This window comes from Saccopteryx leptura, chromosome 6 (assembly GCF_036850995.1).
Source record: "Saccopteryx leptura isolate mSacLep1 chromosome 6, mSacLep1_pri_phased_curated, whole genome shotgun sequence".
In the NCBI taxonomy this organism is placed as follows: domain Eukaryota; kingdom Metazoa; phylum Chordata; class Mammalia; order Chiroptera; family Emballonuridae; genus Saccopteryx; species Saccopteryx leptura.
This window is the reverse complement of record NC_089508.1, coordinates 70,740,568-70,754,854: the sequence shown is the minus strand read 5'-3', so window position 1 is coordinate 70,754,854 and position 14,287 is coordinate 70,740,568. Positions and strand designations below refer to the sequence as shown.

Sequence of the window (14,287 nt, the reverse complement as noted above, 5' to 3'; positions counted from 1 at the left end):
TTTCTTAAAAGGATAATAAAAAGTGGTAATTTATCTCAAGGTTAAATTATTGTTTCATGATAGGAATGAAGTACAAAAAAAATTTCTGCTTTGGAGTTTGCAAAGAAAATATTAAAAAAAATTTTATTTAAAAAAATATAAGAATTCATCATTAATCACAATTTACACAATAGAGCTCTGAATTTAACTTCCTTAATTCAAGTGCTGGGAATGCACGCTGGGAACCATGTTTCTTCAATATCTGAAAGTTATATACTATTATCCAATACTTCTTTCATTCTCAGAGATACTAAAGAAAATTCCCTGGCCCAGGGTGTTCTCATGAGTGAAAACTAAAATCCCTTCAAAACAACCCCTGCTGCTTATTTGTATTTTAATTTGTAAAAAGCATTCCAGAAGACTGCAAAGACTTTTCACTGAAGAAGCTGGGCTCCTAGAATCTAGAAAAGCACCAACTGCTTGATGATACAGATGTAACATGAGTCTAAGAAGTCACTCAGCTTTCTATTAGCTCGAAAGTGCAGAGAAGAAAATGGTTTTTCTTATTTACTTTGATACTAAGGTCTCAAAAGAAAAGGGATCTTTTTAAACAAAGTGGTATTCCTCCAAAAAATTGACAGGATAGAAACAATAAAGTTGAAGGGATTTAATGAGTTACATATGTTCTTTTCTATATCTTCTGATTTCTGAAGACTAAAAACAGCCGGAAGTGTATTAGCCATTCAACACTGCTAGCACAGGCCTCTGACTAACCACTTATTAATACCAATGTCACTATGCAATTTTTATCACAAAAAATAACTTGGAAATAATTTGTGGATTATGTTTATGTAAAACTTTTTGAAGAAACATGAAGATGACTAACTATATCATCACCAATTAAGAATGAGGAACAATAAAAAACAGAAAAAATTATTTTATAAAAACTATACCCTTAAGTATTTTATGATAGTGAATGAAATGTTTGAGTAAATTCAGCATTAAAAGCTAATCAATACAAGTGGAGATTACTTATACTATTATTGTATTAACAACAGAAATAAACAAAAAGCTAATCAAAATCGGTTGCTTACTTTTGGAACCGCTGGTCCTCTGTTGCTATTTCTGCTTCGATGAGTGGATAACGGGAAGACCTGTCCAAGCTGATGTGGACGCTCAGTGCATTCTGTGGTTATAGTATTTACAGTGTTTGCAGCTTGAAAGGTGTTGGAGTAAGCTGTAGGAAGAGGATGGTAGAAACCCATAACCTGGGCACATGGTGCTGGCATCAGCTGGTAATATGTATACTCTGTAGAAACAGGTGGCTGAGCAGATATAATGGGGTAGGCAAGGTATGGTCCAGCAGGGTTTGGATTGGGCTGTTGCCATCGTATATCATTGTTATATAATGGAAACTGTCTGTAAAACCAAATATAAAAAAACAAAAATAAATTCACTGACAATTATAAAAGTAATGCTAGAGTAAAATCTTAATTCATTTTAACAAAAAACAAAGAACAGTAGCTTTATAATAATTCTGAAAAAAAATCAGATATAATTATGATCATATAAATGTCTTTGCTATAGATTATGTATACTAATGACAACTGAAATGACAGTATAAAGGGATTCAACCTAATTGCTTTACTGTATTCCAAATATTTAAAAGTATATACTATTCTTATTTATAACTCCTCCCGCAACATACTCAAGATATTTCTGCCTAAAAGTTAAACACCTAACTGCTAGATCTGCCAAAAGTCCTAAGTGCCCACCCAATGCTAACAACTGTGACAGTCTTCTGCAACAAACAGGGTAAGGTGATCATTGTGTAAGGTGATCATTACAGTGGGCGATTTGATTCCTCCACATCTCTTTCTTTACCTCAGTCCCAGGGCCTCCTACTCCTCTCCCATACTCCCCTAAACACTTGGTCAAGTCCAGCTCTTTTCCTGGCTTCCCTCCTTGGCAATGGAAGCAGGCTTCAGGTCCAAAGGAAAGGAGAGAAGAAAACGCAAGCCTGTCCACTGCCATCTTATTCCTAGCATTAGAGCTTCTTCTAGTGCAGTTCCTATAAAGCACCAGCAAGATTCTTCTTCTCTCAGCAATCCTTCCCACAGAAGGCTGCTGCTGACGAATGAGGGGTCATGGGTGCTGGAGCATAGAGCTTTTCCTCACTACTCCTATGACAAAGCAAAATGAAAAAATGTTCACTGCCATAATTCTAAAAATATTTTCAAATAATCTGCTATCTGGCTTACTCATAAATTCTCAAAAGATTATTTGATAAGGTAAGAAAAAATTAAATTTACCATACTATACACTTGGCCATTTTGTCAATACAAAAATAGTATTATTTAGTTTACAAATCACTTTGGACATAGTATAGGTCAAAGATTTTTAATATAATGCTAATTTTAATTAAAAAGGATCCCTTAGCTTCTATTTGTCCAATCCCCCAAAACTAGTAAGAGTTTCAGATCATTAACTTGAATATTTAATTTCTGAGAAAGTTGTTTAGTGGTCTCATGTCTCATACATCCAGAATTTCTCAAAGAAGGTGCCTTGGCACACTAGTGTGGCCCAATGGGTTAGGGGCACATAGAAATACTGACTGCCTCAGCCCTCAGGGCTGGCTGGGCAGAGAGGCTAGAGCCCAGCTGCTTTATCCATTTTATTCCACGGTGCTAGAGAAGTACAAGTTTCTGTGTGTGCTATAACTTGAAAGAGTATAAAATTACTTTTATATAGCAATAAAATGAACTATTCCAAGAAAGTGCTAATCATCCAGACAATGTCATCAGGGTTAGAAAGGCCATCATGACTACCACAAGTTATGCCCTAGTGGTTATTAGGTCACACATTATCTGAATTGCAAGCATTTTGCTAATTATCCTTTAGACTATAGCATAGAAGCTAAAGTTAGAACTAGAACCAGAGTCTAGAGTTATATGCTAATTAACCATAAAAGCTTCCAAGATAAGGACTGCTCCTTGGTATTTTCTTCTTGTGTCAGATTACCTTGGCAATTATGAGTAGATGCCTAATCTCAAAAAAGGGTTTCTGTTTACCTCTTTCTCATAATTCATTCCTCCCTTTAAGTCAACTTATTTCAAACAAATTTTAATTACTTATTATAAGAAATATATCCAAAGAACTCCAGATCCTTTTAGAAAGAACAAGAAAATGATCTATGTTAATAATTTTCAAATTTCCACATCATTTGGTTTTATTTACTCCTCTTAAAAAATAGAGAAATGGTTCATGTTTACAAGTTATAAAAGGAAAAAAATAAGTAGTGTTGCTTTGTCAACTTTTGTATTTCTTACCCCTTTTCCCCTGCCCCACTAAACAAGAAAATAAATTACCGATTGGACTGGTTTTCCTGCACAAATGGGTAACAAGTAATTAAGTAGCTGGGAATTGGAGTTGGTTCTACACCAGAAACATTTCCATTATCACTTGGGAGTGCCATAGGGATCATAAATGTATCAGGATTCTTCTTCTGGGGAATAAATGGCTCTACCTCAGCTGACAGCTTGACATTCTTTAAAGAGAAAGTGAGACACATTATTAACAAATGAGTAAAAATCTTAAATAATAAAAATTTACAACTTAATAGGTGTCAGTTTTTACAACAGTAATTAAATCTTATGTTTCCATATTCACAAGACATCCAAGGAACACAATGACAAATTAAAATAATTAAATATAATTATTTAGACAAAGTCATTAAATAAAACAGGGAAAAACTTATGAAACTTTACTACATTTCCACAAAATCATATCTTGCATAATCAAAGCTGAGAAAACAATCAAGAGTGTAAGAAGTCAGTCATACCTCAGAGTCCAAAAATAAAGCTGGTAGTAAGAAATCTATCTCTTCAGATATAACAAAGTGATTTTAACTAATTTTGTTACTGGGGAAAATATCACTAAACATCATTCTGAAGGGAAACTCTGAATAGTTTTAAAAAGTCTATTTCTGTCCACTTCAGGAAATTAGATTACTATGGTCAAATTAAAAGAAAATGTCTAAGATGGGGGGGGAGGACATTGGGGGAGAACACTTCTGGTTCACACTTAGACAAGAAAAGTAAGTACTTCAGTTTCTCAGAAGACAAGTTGAGCAAACTAAAATAATACAGGATATGTACTTCATTTAAGTTTATTTTGCATCTTTGCTATAATAAATCTCGAGACTTAAAAGACATTTAAAAACTAAAGTATTTAAGGATACACACATGGGTGACAAAACTATAAAGAAAAGTAAATAAGACCTATAAAAGTCAGGACAGAAATCGCTGTTAGACAAGAGACCTGAAACTCGGAGAAGACACCGGGAGAGCTACTAGGATGCCTGGGTAAGTACCTAGGGCGATGCTCACAAAATACGCAGCACCTTATAATTCATTTAGTTGTGTATTGGTTTTAGGCAGTTTTCTTTCTGAATCTGTTATATCTAACAATTAATTTAAATTTTAAAATTTCAATAATAAAAAGAAAAAAAATCTATAGGCACATTCTACCAAAGCAGAATGGTAAAAACCATATAAACCATAAGTGAAATGCAATCCAATGTTTCTTTCAACTATTCAAATCAGTTACCTCAAACCAACAATCCTAACCAGAACTTTCCCCCAACAAACGCACTATAATGGCATTTATTAGAAGCTCTCTTAAAGGCAGAGTTCTCAGAATACATTTCAGGCAAGTTTCTCAGAAAATCTAAAGATAAGACATATGCTCAATATATAGCTTTATTCAGGAAAATTCCTCTCTAAAAGGATTCCACTGGAAATTCAGAAGCACTTGCGAGAAGGGAGCAAGGAGGAAGACAATCTGTACCATATAGCAGTATTAATTCAATATCCTTCCTCTCATCTGATTTAACTTTGAAATCAAATTTAATACTATTAACCAAATCTGAAGTAGATATAGCAGCTATACTTATAAATTTCTGTGAACTAAATCAGTTTCTTGAATTTCAACACAGGAGGCAAAAATTCCTTCAAATATTAATAGAATAAGTTGGTCATTTTCACTGTGAGAGTCACAAGAACCCCAAACTTATTTATAGAAAGTATACCTAATAAACGCTTCCTCAATTAAGGAAAAAAGCTGATTTTCAACAATGCACAGATAATAGAAACCTGCTTTATATAGTTCATACATATGCATAAGGAAAATTTAAATCACATTTTAACTATACTAAAAACATAACTTTTAGGATTTTTAAAAATCAAAAAGTCCTTTTGAACATATGAGAACTCTGAACAGTTTTATAAATCTGGACTAGAAGACATCAGAATTTGTTTTAAAGCAAGGAATATATATGATTACAAAAAATTCTTGGTCTAATATAAAATGAGAAATATTAATATAATTATAAAGAAATTTAAAATTTTTTATATAACACTTTTCTTGACACCTCCTCAAAAAAATGATATCATAAATTACTTTGGCTACAACAAATTCAAATTCTTGCTCACATCAAAAGTTCCAAGTTTTTTACACCTAGTTCCCCTATACTTTTAAGAGTTTTATGAACTTCCATTGCTCAAAAAATGTCATGGATAAATTACAACTAATGTTTATATATACATAGTATACAGGGGTGGGCAAAATAGGTTAAATAATAAATAATACAATAATAAGTAAATAGTAATACAAGAGTAAATGCATTTCATGTTCTCACAATTATAAACCTACTTTTGCTCACCCTGGTATACCTTTAAACATTAACGTTTGTATTGGTTTCTATTTTAAGTGCAATTCTAGACGAGTTCAACAATAAAATTCAAACACTAAAATGATCCTTTGTGTTCAGCAAAAAAGAGAAGCTGCTGCAGTCAAGAGCTGTACAAACAGAAGATATCTCTAGTAGGAACACACTGGCAAACTTTTCCCTATAGTTACAACTCTGTGGTTTTAAAAGTTGTTTACTGTGACTTTGGAGTCTTCAGTGTCATACATCAAAATGCAGCATCTGCTATTCTCAGGCCTAAAAAGTAATGTTAATATTTTCTTAAAGTTCTACATAATAAAGCCCAACAGATAATATGTTAAGTAAACAACAGATTCTGGCAATATTTCAATTATACTCGTACAGAAATCAAAGAAAAATGTCTTATACAGTAGAGAACAAAAATATTATGAAAAAATTTGACTAATTATTTCATACAATATTCTTCAGTTTGAATTTCGGTGTTAGTCTCTCTACCTTTGCCAAAATCTATTTGTTAGAAGTCAGAAATTTTATAGCAAGGAGTTGTCTCCTTAAAGTAAATATAAATACAGTGTAAGTCTAAAATACAAAAAACAAGTTCCTGTACTATTTGCTTTAAAAAAACCCACAAAACTTCATAGTAAAATTCTTTCAGAAATTTTCACAATTTTCCAAAATAATAAAAAAATCAAAATAATCCCAGAAACATATATATTTAAAAAGTTCCACATTCATTTAAAATTTTGCATGTATTAAAATAAATGGCAATAAAACCTCTTGATGTGAATAATCTAGAAAATCCAAGAACTTATCGGAATATCAAAACTATGAAAATCTTGGTAAAAACTCTTTAGAACAAGGCTTTTATTTAAAAAATACATTCAGATCACTGAAAGCCTACATAATTCAATAAATGCGCATTGAGCATATATTCTGGAAAGAGCAATTTATAGACAGATTTAGGAAAAATGTGCAAACATTACCACGAAGCACACATGAGCAGGAAATGTACACTAAACTCCTCCCAGACAGAACCTCCAAAAGAATACAAATAATTTTCCCAGAATAAGCGACAGAAAAATGACACCTACTTAATATCAAAACTGAACTGGAACACAATAAGGCACTCTCCCACAATGAAATTTGAATGTACCACACACCTACAGAAAAAAATATGGTCATAGAACCCTTCACATTCTTTTTATGTTAAAGTAAAAATATAACATACCAGATTTAAGATATTTTATTACTCATGTACAAAGTCACAGCAAATGTCTTCTTAATAAAAAAAAAATTAATGCTTAAGAAATACCTGCTGGCTATATTGTTTTCTGATTGGAACGGATTATACTGAAAGTAAACCACTTGCCAACATAAACCGCAGTAGTTATACATTTAAGTTTTGCAAGACTTCAGAAAATATTGAGGAAAATAAAACCGAAGTATTTAATTTAGACTCTACCTACGTGCTTTGCTATCCAAACACTTCCCGCTTTCTTAAAAACTGACTGTATCTAATCCTGTTAAAATCTAATGGTACTTTCCTAAAGACTGGTTTTCTAAATTTAACACTAGTTTTTGGCTTATCTATTTCATTAAACTGTTCTATGTTTATTTTCTCCCTTGCTTTTGTGGAGTTTTCCCCCTAACTTCTTGCCTTGTATGCTTAATTTATATTTCCATTTTAAAATGTTCAACAATAAAAGCATTTATCACTATGCATTTGCCTCAGAGTATAGCTTCAGCCACATCCCATAAGTTTTTCACATGTAGCATGTTAATACTTTTTCAATAACATGTAATTCTATTTTACTTCCTTTTCAATTTAAGGGCTTAGGGAAAAATGTCTTTTAAAATTTTTCAAATAGTATTTTCACTAAATAAGCATTATTTACTTTCTTTTTGTATTATAAAATTATTTTAAATATCTGTTAAGACACTATCTTTGAGTAGTACAAACGTTCATGTACGTCCTCGTGCCTCCTGACCATCCAGAGTACGATCATACATGTACATCTTTAAACTTTGAACTGGAGCAGTAAAAGCTGGAGCAGTAAATATACATATATGTTCTTCTTGTTTCCATAAATTGGTTATCAAACAAACATGATTTTAAGTTAATAAAACTGGAACTGGAACTAATTTAATTTTTGGAAAAAGAACTCACTCCCAGGGATCAGCAAGCATGACAAGAACTCACTACTCAGAGGGTTAAATCCATAAAGACAAACTATAAGTATTATGTGTTACATTTTATAGTAACTTATTTTGAACATGTTTAATTGCAGTGCTGATATTATTTGAAGTTTATACATTAAGAACTATAAGCCAGATAATTTTGTATATTAACTTTGTATAAAGTCATGGCTATTTGTTACACCTTTGCTTTTCTAAGAATTAAAGACATTATTGATCAACTATTTTGGCCTGACCAGGCAGTGGTGCAGTGTGTCCACCTGGAACACCGAGGACCCAGCTTCAGTGCCAGCTCACAGCTTGAGCACAGGATCAGACATGACCCCATAGTCACTGGCTTGAAGCCCAAAGATTATTGGCTTGAGCAAGAGGTCACTGGCTCACGGACAACCCCCCCCCCCCCCCAGTCAAGGCACATATGCGAAGCAATCAATGAACAACTAAAGTGCCTCAACAAATTGATGTTCTCGTCTGTCCCCCTTCCTGTCTATCTTTCCCTATCTGTATCTCTTGCACGTGCTAAAAAAATAATAATTTTATAAATTCTTTAAAAGAAAAACCTATCTAATGTTACTGTACTAAATTTTAAGCCAATGTTTAAATTATTTGATAATACAAAAGAGACAGTAAACCTCAAGTGTTCTGTCACTTCTAAGGCCTTTTTCTTTCTTTTTAAATCTCAAAACAAGCCCTGGCCAATTAGCTCAGTTGGTTAAGAGCGCTGTCCTGAAACAACAAGGTTGCAGGTTCGCTCCCCGGTCAGGGCAGTCACAGGAAACAACCAGGGAACGCACGCACGACTGAGAACAACAGATGAACACTTCCCTTCCCCCTTCCCTCTCTCTCCCTTCCTCTTTCTGTCGCTTTATAAATCAAAAAAAAAATAAGCCCTGGCCAAATAGCTTGGTTGGTTGGAGCGTTGCCCCAGAGTGAGGAGGTTGCTGGTTCGATTCCTGGGTCAGGGAACATACAGGAGCAACTTGATGTTCTTGTCTCGGGGGGGGGGGGGGGGGGGGGGATCTCAAAACACTGTCTTAAATTTTCTTAAAAAATAGAAACACTAAAGTCTGTATAAACAAAATGAACTCATGATTTATTCTTCACATCCCTTTACACCAGCTTTTCTTTTTTAAGGAAAAAAAATGCATTATACAAGCCATATCTGTTCTTAGAACATGTAATTCTAGCAGTTAAAATTAAACTACTTGTTTTGATTTAAAACAATCTTGCTAAAAAATAATATTCTGAAATTCTCTTCTAGTTATAATACTTAAAAAAAAAGGTAATCCAAGAACAGCAATATGAATACCTTCAGGCATAATACACTTATATACGATATTTGTTACAAAGTTACACTGTGCAATACTCCAGGGATTTTAATTAGGTTAAGATGAAATGCAGAAAGTCTGTATTAAGTACTTTAAAAAAATTCTAACTTCTATTAATTGCTAACCACTTCAATATTATGAGTATGTTATAACGCTGTAGTCATTCCCAGAAATTCTGAATATAAACCAACACTGGTTTAAAACTTAAAAAAAAAAAAAAAGCTTTTGTGAGGAATAAGTGGAAATTCAGCACACTGCCACATATATTTTTAATTACTTTTATCTAATTTCACTTCATTAGTAAAAATATAAATATATATTCCTAATAACCTGGAAAAACGATTACATTACTCTGGCACAGCGGAAACAATCAAGAACTTCACAGAGCTGAGAAATCTCAGTTCTACCATTAAGTTAATGGTTCTTAGCCTTTTTTCAGTAATGGATTCTTTTGAGACTATTATGAAAATAATGGAGTCTTGCACCAGAAAAATGCTAATATAAAATGAAGCACCTGCTTTTCAAGTCACTCAGGAACCCCTGAATTAACTGCCTACAGCATGAACTGGGCAAACTACATCACTTTTCTTGGATCTCAGCTTCCTGTGAATGTGTGAAGGAAAAACAAGGGGGTGGCTGAAATTTTTCTCTTATTTAGGATTAGGCTGGGGAAGAGGCAGGAGGAGGTACTGGAGGAAAAAAGAAAAAGAAAAAAATATTATTCAAAGGAAAACCTACATTCCTGTTGTTTTCTAATTCTTAAATCTCTACAGTATTTTAAATAGATTTTGGACATTGGAAAAACGCAGTTTGAAAAAAGAGGAGGCTCTCTAGTTCAAATAATTGGCCCTTAGCACTTGTTGTTAAGATAATCACACACAAGTTACCATCTAAATAGTTAATTACATTTCCTCTAGGATGAAAGGAACCATAAATATACATGTGGTAGGACTGCTGGTTATAATTCTGGCTTCATGGTAAAGAACCAAAATGTTTAACCCTTTCATTAGTGACACGCATACAAGAAAATCATTCAAGAAAAGTAGAAAAATCAAGAAAATTTCCTATTCATTTGTCGGGCTTTGAAATCCCAGGCATTTTTAATAAATAACTTAAAAGTTTGTCTTTCATTACACTGGATATAGGCCTTATATAAACGACAGGAAAGCCTGTGGCAAGAGGCTCCAATCAATTTTGCCCTGGCAAATTCATGTAGTTTCATAAACTCACTTTGTTTTTTGAGTCATATTCATATAAAGCTTTTTTATAATTAAGGCTTTTATAAAAACATATGCACAACTATGAAATCATGCTTTGCCTACTGAAAGGGCCCAATTCACAGCTGGTTCTGACTAGTAACTTATAATCACTCTTACAGAGGAATTTGGGAAATCCTTTTTTATTTATTAAGGCACTAATTATTCATTTGTATAATAAATAATAAGGCAAATCACTAATCTCTCCTTTCCCTTCATCTGTTAGCCTAGTTGAGCAAGGTCTCCAGCTGAAGAGAAGAATGGACAGTGAATAAACTTCCACTTCAAATTTATGTCATTTCATAGAGGTCTCAAGAATGAAAAACACGGAAACTTTTGGGGGAAAATAGAACATTATTGTATATTATTTTTTACGTCGGGATGACAACGTAAAAGCCCTCACTCCCAACAACTACCAGCATGGATAGTAAGAATCTGGTACAATTAAAAGCAAAACGGACACTAATGGGACTACCTGTGAATATGAAAACGGGCTCAGAAATGAATTCATGCTCCGGGTCGTACATCGTTAAGATACAAGCTGGTCTTAAAACAAACAAACAAACACAAACACACACACACACACACACACACATTTTTGCAAAACAATTACATCGTTAAGATACAAGCTGGTCTTAAAACACACACACACACACACACACACACACACACACACACACACACAGATTTTTGCAAAACAATTAGAAGTGCTAGGGGAAACCGTAGTGTTTCCTAGCTTGAAAGAAAGTATCTCCTTAAAGCCATTGCAAAAACAATGCTTCACTCAATGGAACGTCGATCTAAAAAGCCCACAGCCCCCTCTTCCTCTGTAGTTAGCGCTCGCTCTCTGACAGTCTTTGTGGGTGAAAAGCTTTCAAAAGCCTCTCCACCTGGAAAACACATTCCAGAACAGAAGGGAATGGGGGTGGGGGGATTCGTGTGAGTTAGCAAGCCTCCGCCCGGCGGGCACCGATAACTTGGGAGTCTGCTAGCCCCTTCCACCAGGCCGGGGAGGAGGGGCAAAGGCGAGTGCCCAGCCGGGGGAATGGGGGACCCAGGGCTGAAAAAGTCCCCGCGCCCGAGCAGCATCTGGAACAATGCAGGAAAGGGGGCGCCGCCGGCACCGGGGCGAGAAGGTCGGCGCCCCCAGGAACCCGCGGGCTCCGCCGTCGGGGCCCGCGCTCGGAGACCCGCGCCCGCCTGGGAAGCAGCGGCGACCTCGCAGCCCCCCGCCCGGCTGGCCCAGCCCGAGCCCGCATACCTGCTCTGCTGGGGCTCGGTCCATGGCGCCTGCAGCCGCAACGGGCCCGCTTAGTTGGCGTGGAGAGCGTCTCGGGCCGCTTTCTCCATGGCCCCCCGCTCGGGTCTAGAACAGGCCCCAGACCTCCGCCCCTAGCTGGCTGGCCTCCGCTCAGAGTCGGGCTACGCCACTGGCAAAGGAGGAGGCTCCAACTCCGAGAGATGGAGGAGGCGGTGGCAGCCCCGGGCAGGGATCATCTGGGACGGAAGCCGAGAGGAGCCGAAAGGGGCGGGAGGCGCAGTCGGAAATGGCGGCGCGCTGGCGGAGCGGAGCGGAGGGGAGGGGAGACGGAGGACCGCGAGAGTGGCAGGCGCGGAGCAGCAGCGGCGGCCGCGCGGGCGGCGCCGGGAGCCCGGTTGGCTCACCTGGCTGCGGTGGGACCCGGCTGGCTCACCTGGCTGCCCTGGGTGTGGGTGGGACTCAACTGCGCTGATGAGTTGTTCAACTGGAGGGGCATCAGGCCACTTAGGACCCAGAAATCCGGGTTCCGGTCTTCAAGGACCTCAGAGATACGACATTATCCCAGACCACCTGCCTCTTTAGTGAAGTTGTAAGAGTTTATCTGCTCACTGGACCTGTGATCCTTCCTTACGTTTTCCCGGTAAAAGAAAAGACTACAGAGCCAACACCAGAGAGAAAGCAAGACAGAAGGACGGAAAAACACTTCTCCTTCCATTAGATCATTCATTGTCCAGGCCCAGGTGCTAGGCTTACTTCCAGGTTGATCTCCAGGATCTCAGAATCCCTAATTTCACCCAAAGTGGGTGTGGATGAAAGAGGGACCACATGCTAAATCCAATAAGCTCAGGGGAGGCCTGCATGGTGGCTTTGCCAACTCAAACCACACAAGATGGTCTGAAATTAAAAGTTCATGATGGGTAGTCATGCCCTTGGTATCTTTCTCTAACAAAGGTGAATGCTTACTTTATTGACCGGTCTTCTTTTTGCACCTATAATAATATACCTGAATACATACCTTTGAAATGTAAGGTTAAATTTTCCAGCCCCCTCTGGGCACAGTCACCCCATTAGAGTAGAAACCACAAATCCCCTCATTGTTATTATCATGTTGTTTACTGTTAAGTATCTGCCCATCTGAAAAAAAAAAAAGTATGTCTATACATTTTGCTTTTTAGCCAATCCCAAAGATTTCCCCACTTTGCTTTCTCCCCCACTCCCTGATCTGTCACGAATGGATTTCATGTAACCCCCTTACGTCTTCCCCTTTGATTCTGATGTATAAGTAAGTGGTGAGAGTGTCATTTTCCAGAGCATTTTCTCAATCTGTTGAGATTTTGCTTCCTTGGAATTGTCAACAGTTAGGCTCAAATAAACTCAAAACTTCTTACAGATTTGGATGTTTCTTACAGTGACAGTTGGTATTATACCCTCCAATACATAATGATGTATACTCTGGGATATTACTTTCTCCACTGTACTTATTGACTGTTCCTTTTATCTCCAGTTCATTAGCTCTTTGGGGAAAGAGACTGCCTGACATTGGACACTTAGCAAGACATTGTGGGCACACCCTCCAACACCTACCCCTTTCCGGGAGAGAGTTCTTACTTGCTGGTTAGCACCAGGGTGGGGAAGAAAAATAAAAACCTATATAAGCTAAATTATACTGAAGTGAAAGAAGAAAATAGAGGTGACTTCTCTTTGCAGGACTGATGAATGTGGAGATTCAAGTGGGAAAAGAGAATTCGGGGAAGCTTTCTTTGTCATGCTTCAGGGGACAGCCATAAAGACCTCAGTGGTCTTTTCAGTTAGTACGTTGTTAGTCTGGTTTTATTTGGAGGGGACTCCAAGAAGAGGCTGGTCCATGAAGCCCCTAACTCTACTTGGGTTGATCATGTATTTTGATCTGGTGACAGATTCTATATTTGGGTCAAGACTTACATTAAGACTGGCAGTAGAAACTGTAAGATCTTTCTCTTTAGTTTTGTGAACTCTTGCTTCCTCAAATTATATATGTGTGTGTATACATATTTATGTGTTTAAATGGCACTCATGTATGAATGTTACATACATGAGCAATTCATGTACTGTGAGTTCCCTCCTGTCTATCAATAAATATACTGAATGAATTTAAGTTTGCTCACAAAACTAAGCTATTTATAAGATGTAGTTATGTAAACTAACAGATGATCATCCTCCTTCACAATTTCCACATAGAAAGAACTCTGAATTTTTAGAATGTCTCCTCACTGGTGGTCTCTAGCCATAAGATACCCCCATCTGAGTAAAAATAATAATAATGCAGTAATAATTAAGTCATAAAATACTACAGACTTAGGTTTTTTCCTAAGGAAATTGAAATATAGGATCACTAAGGATCTTTGTCATAGTATAGAATTTTTATGGCTACAAAATAGTTCTTGTTGACAATCTTCTATGTGTAGGATATTTATTTAAATTTTAAGAACAAAATTTTAAGAACAAAATGTTACAGCACCCTTCTTTTTTAACATAATACTAGAAAAGATTGCAATAACTA

At 36.4% G+C, this 14,287-nt stretch overlaps 1 protein-coding gene across 2 annotated transcripts in view; it reads right to left on the bottom strand.

Annotated features, from left to right (window-relative positions):
• Positions 1-11,977, bottom strand: part of SECISBP2L (SECIS binding protein 2 like) — a 62,509-nt gene extending 50,532 nt beyond the window's left edge. The window contains exons 1-3 of one of the 2 annotated variants that reach the window (XM_066342282.1): positions 11,749-11,977; positions 3,348-3,526; positions 1,074-1,398 (exon numbers count right to left, since the gene is read on the bottom strand). In XM_066342282.1, the coding sequence (XP_066198379.1) occupies positions 1,074-1,398; positions 3,348-3,526; positions 11,749-11,772 (528 nt within the window). In that variant the 5' untranslated portion in view covers positions 11,773-11,977. Of the gene's footprint in view, positions 1-1,073; positions 1,399-1,863; positions 2,163-3,347; positions 3,527-11,748 lie in introns of those variants that run through there. The other variant, XM_066342283.1, reaches the window with a different exon arrangement.
• Positions 11,978-14,287: the final 2,310 nt, after the last annotated feature.